The sequence below is a fragment of the Carcharodon carcharias genome, chromosome 5, assembly GCF_017639515.1.
Source record: "Carcharodon carcharias isolate sCarCar2 chromosome 5, sCarCar2.pri, whole genome shotgun sequence".
NCBI lineage: Eukaryota > Metazoa > Chordata > Chondrichthyes > Lamniformes > Lamnidae > Carcharodon > Carcharodon carcharias.
Window position 1 is genome coordinate 44,854,510 of NC_054471.1, and position 6,000 is coordinate 44,860,509.

A 6,000-nucleotide genomic window follows, 5' to 3' on the forward strand; every position below is an offset into this window, starting at 1 on the left:
TAGATTAAATCTCTTGTTTTAAGCTTTATGTAAAATGGATGCTAGCCCAGGTTTTGTATTGCTAAAAGAGTTTCTGAGGTGTTGTGTTACTTATAATTTTGTATCTAAAGAGGTATAAAAGTCTGTAATCAAGTGTAATATCTGTTATATTGTAACACCTCAGCTCCTCTGGCACCATTCTACCAAATGTCCCAATCCTTAACCTCAGTTCCACCAACTGACTGCTAAAGTGTTGCCAAAACTCCATGAACCCTCCAATACCACTTGGTTCCTGAATGGCAAATACCTACCTTCGATCTGTTATAACTTCACTGTTATCCTCCTGCCTATTCTACATTTTAATCATCAGGAAGACAAAAGTCATTGTGTCCGCCCCTGACACAAACACTTTACCATTACCATCAACTTGATTCCCCAGCCCCTCTGCCACAAGGTAGGTTGAGCTATACTGATTACAACTTTGCTGAACTTCCTCTTCATTGCAAAGACCGTCTAATTCTACCTCTGTAACATCATGTTCCTAACTCCCCCAATCTGCTTTCCATTCATGAATTTGTCATCTCCAGACTTAATTACATCAATGCTCTTCTGGCTTCCCATTCTTTGCCTTCATTCAAAACTCTGCTGCCTACCCATATCCTATCCTGCACCATGTCCCATCACCCATCACCTTTGTTCTTGCTGACCTACGTTGCTTTTCAGTCCTTAACACTTCAAATTTAAAATTCTCACCCTTAGGTTTAAGCCCTCCATGACCTCCCTCTCTGTAACTTTCAGCAGGGCTGTAACCTCCTTCCCAAACTGTCTGTTCCTCTGACCCCAGACTGCTTTTGAAGCCCCTTTTCCCTTCGCTTCACCATTGGCAGAAACACTTTCAACTACCTAGAGCTCACACCCTGGAATTTCCTGTTTAAAATCCTCTGGCCCACTATTTCCTTCTCCTTTAAGAGCTTCTTTATTATCCCCCTTTTGATATGTTCTTTGGTTTGTTGCACATTATATTCCCTTGCACTTTTGTGAAGTGCCTCATGATGTAATTTTCTTACATTCAAGGGTCTGTATTAACTCAAGCTTTTGCCATTGTAAAGAAGAATGAAGACTAAAAGAAACGACTATGTGGTAAAAAGAGCATATATATTAACCATGCTCACTGAATACAGTTTTCTGCAGAAAAGTGGATTTTCTGAAATTTAATCTTCAAAACACTAGCAAAAATCATAGAAATTCATCCAGTAGAAATGTAATTTCATTCATTCAGTTATTGTCATTGGACAGACATGACAGTAACACTTTGGGTGAAATTTTACGCCCCCTGGGGACGGGCTTGCCCACTCTTGGGCTAATTGAGACCCTTAAGTGCCCAATTATTGGTAATTAAGGGCATCCTCCCACCCTTGTCCTTCTGGATGGTAGTGGCTGTGGGTTTGGAAGGTGCTGTTTAAGGAGGCTTGGTGAATTCCTGCAGTGCATCTTGTAGATGGTACACACTGCTGCTACTGTTCATCGGTGGTGGAGGGAGTAAATATTTGTGGATGGGGTGCCAATCAAGTGGGCTGCTTTGGCCTGGATGACGTCAAGCTTCTTGAGTGTTGTTGGAGCTACTCCATCACACTCCTGACTTGTGTGATTATCTGGAATGATATTTCATTGCAGTATTGAGGGAGTGCAGCACTGTTGAGGGTGTTGTCTTTCAGACAAACATTGGACTGAGTTCCCTTTTCCGTTTGAGTTGGACATAAATGATCCCATAGCATTATGAAGAAAAGGAAGGGAGTGTCCTGGCCTACATTTGTCTCTCGGTTAATAACACAAAAACAGATTATCTCATTGCTGCTTATGAGACCATGCTGTGTACAAATTTGCTACCATGTCTCCTACATTACTATAGTGGCTACATTTCAAAAATATTTCATTGGCTGTGAAACACTTTAGGAAACCCTGAGGCTCTGAAGGGTGTTAAATAAATGTAAGTCCTTTCTTTAAAGCCTAGCCACAGATTTGAGTAATGTCAGACTTAGCCACATGACATCAATTTTCTTTAAACTGAGCTGCTTGTGTTGTGGATGGGAAGGTGAGATGGCTTGGAGTGAACACCCTGGCAGGGAGGTCGACATGTTTGCTGTCAACCTGCTTTTGTCTGTCTTCAAATCTACTGGGCACCACAATAGTTTACCATTATTTTCTGTTTTAACTTCATATCTGGTTTGCAGATTTTGTTTGTTATTAATGTCTCCTTTCTTCTTGTTTCTTCCGTGGGTTGCCTTTCATTCTCTGAGCTTTTCAAATTATTTCCCTATTATCTTTAACATTTATTTCCATTGTCTGACAGTCTCAGTCATCTGGTCAATCCCCCAATTTCATTTTAAATGCTTGAAAGGTCAGCTTACCAATATTTTCTCTCAATGTTTATTGTTGGGTTTTTATCAGCAGTTTTTATCAGGTCATTATCTTTGTTCTGAAGAATGTTAGCTCATTTTTCAGTTTGAAAGAAGGCTAAAGCAGGGACATTACTTTTGTCTCATCTCTCCTCAGTTCTGATTGATCTATTGTAAGTTTCCAGATTTTTGATTTTTTTTCAGGTTTCCAATATTCACAGCTTTTACTTATTATTTTTATTGTTTGTGTGTGTGTATTTATTTAGGGGTCCAAATTGCAAACACAGTGTGACCCATTGACATTTTATGGAATATTTGATTTTTTTTTTTGTTCTTATTCACATAAAAGATTTGAAATTATGTAATTTTAGTTAAATGTGTTTTAAAACAGAATACCTTTACACAGGTTTAAAAAGCTGATGCTAACTGCATGAAGGGTTGATTTGTTTATGGGTCAGAAATTGAAGGTGTGCATTAAAAACGGACAAACCAGTTTGTCTCTTCTAATTGTCTCTTCCCTGAGCCAAGAGAAAAAACAGGATTGTGTTCTTTAACGATGTGAAGAGACGAGAGGAGAAGGAGCTGGTTTTATTGGCAGGCTTACTGGTGAATCACTGATTAGGTAAGGAATCAGAGAGCAAATGAGAAACTCAGAGAAGGACAAAGGAGCACAGAGCCTGTCAAACAGGTATATGTTATAAAACAAAAACAGAATTACCTGGAAAAACTCAGCAGGTCTGGCAGCATCGGCGGAGAAGAAAAGAGTTGACGTTTCGAGTCCTCATGACCCTTCGACAGAACTTGAGTTCGAGTCCAGGAAAGAGCTGAAATATAAGCTGGTTTAAGGTGTGTGTGTGGGGGGCGGAGAGATAGAGAGACAGAGAGGTGGAGGGGGGGGTGTGGTTGTAGGGACAAACAAGCAGTGATAGAAGCAGATCATCAAAAGATGTCAACGACAATAGTACAATAGAACACATAGGTGTTAAAGTTAAAGTTGGTGATATTATCAAAATGAATGTGCTAATTAAGAATGGATGGTAGGGCACTCAAGGTATAGCTCTAGTGGGTTTTTTTTTATAATGGAAATAGGTGGGAAAAGGAAAATCTTTATAATTTATTGGAAAAAAAAGGAAGGGGGAAACAGAATATTATAGAATGTTATAGGCGGCTGAGCATAGCAATGGGAATCTGAATCATCTCAAGCCTGAAGACCGCATAATCAGAAGACTAACCATGAAAAGTTAAGCAAACCGACAAGTGCAGTGTGACTCTACTATTTTTCTTTACTGGAGGAGGATGCTTAGTTGGTTGAGTCAGGGTGACTACAACTGTTACTGCCTTCCTCACCCACTGGCTGTAAAATAAAGTTCCTTAATGGTTTTTATCTGCCCTTGCCTCTTACTAAACTGTTTCAGTTTGCCTTTGGAAAGATGAGAGAAGCATACATGAAGGCATGAGTGATCTCCAGTTCAGATTACAAGTGCGTTCTACTGTTACAACCCCAGGGTATGCTATTGCATAATGAGATATTCAGCAGCACAGGCACAGCCTTGACAGTAAGATCTGGGATTGCTTACAGGAGTCACCACTGTACCCTTGAGAATATCTAAGGCAGGCTTGAAATTTCTAGCACTTGAATGCCTGGATTTGACCCACCTCTGATCTTTTTAAGTTCCGATGCACTTTAGCTCATTAGAGAGAACCTTTGACTGTGCTTGCCTATCATTATTTTTCCCAATATCAGTTTCACACTGTCATGATTGTTCACACTTGCAGCTGATAACAGATAGGGATGGATTGAGGGGGGTATCAATTGCTGCAGGGGTCTACTGAGGGGAAGAAGAAAGTTTCTGATGGGAAAAGAAGTCAGGTGGAAAGAGGCACAAATCCCTGTCAGTCAAGTGACAAGTAACTTGATTCCTGACAGGTCCTTCAGATTCGGGACAGAAGCTTGATACTTCAGCTTCTATCCACTAATCTATTGATTATCACTGACTGTAGAATGCTCTTTGTAAACACAGTATATTGATGAAGTTTGAATTATTAATTTCAGGTTAAAGAATGCTGGTGGCCAATTGCAGGCTGGGAAGATCACGGATTTCTGGGAGCTTGATGGAAAATATGACATTATTGTGAACTGCTCAGGTATTGGAGCCAGGGCACTTACTGGGGATATGAAAATATATCCAGTAAGGGGCCAAATCTTTAAAGTTCATGCTCCTTGGCTGAAACACTTTGTCCGCTTAGGCAATGAGAACACTTATATCTACCCAGGAATCTCCAGCGTTACTCTGGGTGGAACAAGGCAGAAGGATGATTGGCAGATGTCAGTTGACCCGTGTGACAGCAAGGCAATTTTCGAGGCGTGCTGTGCTTATGAACCAAGTCTCAAGCTCGCCCGTACATTATTTGAAGGAGTGGGCCTGAGGCCAACCAGAGCAGTGTTGAGGCTGGAAAAGGAGAAGCTGGAACGTGACGGGCGCCTGATGCAATTGGTGCACAATTACGGCCACGGTGGGGCTGGTGTTTCCTTCCACTGGGGAACAGCGAAGGAAGCTGCCCAACTGGTGCAGGAGTGTGCAATGGAACTGAGATGTCGGCCCATCCACAACAAGTGCAAACTGTAAACAGGAAGTCACTAAATCACCTTTCTATTATGGCAACTTTGGTGTCAAAATAAACAACATATCAGCAGAGGTAATTCTGTCAATGCCTGTATTCCAGCTAATAAATCATAAGTATAATCACAGAATATACAATTTGGAAAACAAATTCATTTGGAAGAGTATTCTGAGGATGGCGTTATGCATGTTTCCACAGTAATTCGGTGGTGTGTCTAATTTGGGCAATAAGCTGGAAATGTACCAAACAAATCCATACATCAGCATCTTTAATTTAGTCATCAGTGATTGTGTTTTTACTTTGTGATCAGCACTTTATGCATTTCTAATTTGTATCTATTGTCTTAATGCGTCATTGTTTTAATGCCTGATGTGGGAATTTAACAAAAGTGTTAAATATTTTCAATAAAGTGCTCAATAATAATCATTAAAGTGAAAATGGTGAATGAATTACAAAAACCATCACCTCCAGCTGTAAGGTTTGATCAGATGCCCGTCTCCATGTTAGCCTTAGGTAAAAACCCTCGGGGTGTATTGTATCAGTGTGACCCACAGGGTAATACAATGTTGAGGTGGGTTAGCTGTAGATGGCTTAAATGATTAGACCATGAAGCCTGTTGGACATCTATTGACCACAGTGGGGAAGCACCTGTGGTAGTGAGGTCTGCCTACGCAAGAATATCCCCAATCTTTTAAGAACTTGAAAGAAAATGTTAGTGTGGTCCTTTCCCAGAATGTGGTCCAGTGCCTGTAAAATGCTCCTGGAACTCAGAGCTCATATAAAGCCTATTGGCCCATTCAGCCTTCCCAGTTCCTATTCCTTAAAAGGGAGTCTGATTGCTGGTTGCATCAATCTACTGTTTAATATAGTGTTTATTTCATGGATTTCAGTTCTGTATGTATTCACAACCTTCATAATGCTGGATCCCATTTCCCGTCTGTGTCTCACAAGTAAGCTCATTGCAATTGAGTTCTGACTGTCTAGGGAATCCCACTGGGCACCA

General features: G+C 40.6%; 1 protein-coding gene across 2 annotated transcripts in view; it reads left to right on the plus strand.

The window, feature by feature from the left end:
* ddo (D-aspartate oxidase) overlaps positions 1 to 5,392 on the plus strand; it is a 69,646-nt gene extending 64,254 nt beyond the window's left edge. For both annotated transcript variants that reach the window (XM_041188447.1, XM_041188446.1), the window contains exon 5: positions 4,429 to 5,392. In XM_041188447.1, coding sequence (XP_041044381.1) covers positions 4,429 to 5,002 — 574 coding nt within the window. In that variant the 3' untranslated portion in view covers positions 5,003 to 5,392. The remainder of the gene's footprint in view (positions 1 to 4,428) is intronic.
* The last annotated feature ends 608 nt before the right edge of the window (positions 5,393 to 6,000 follow it).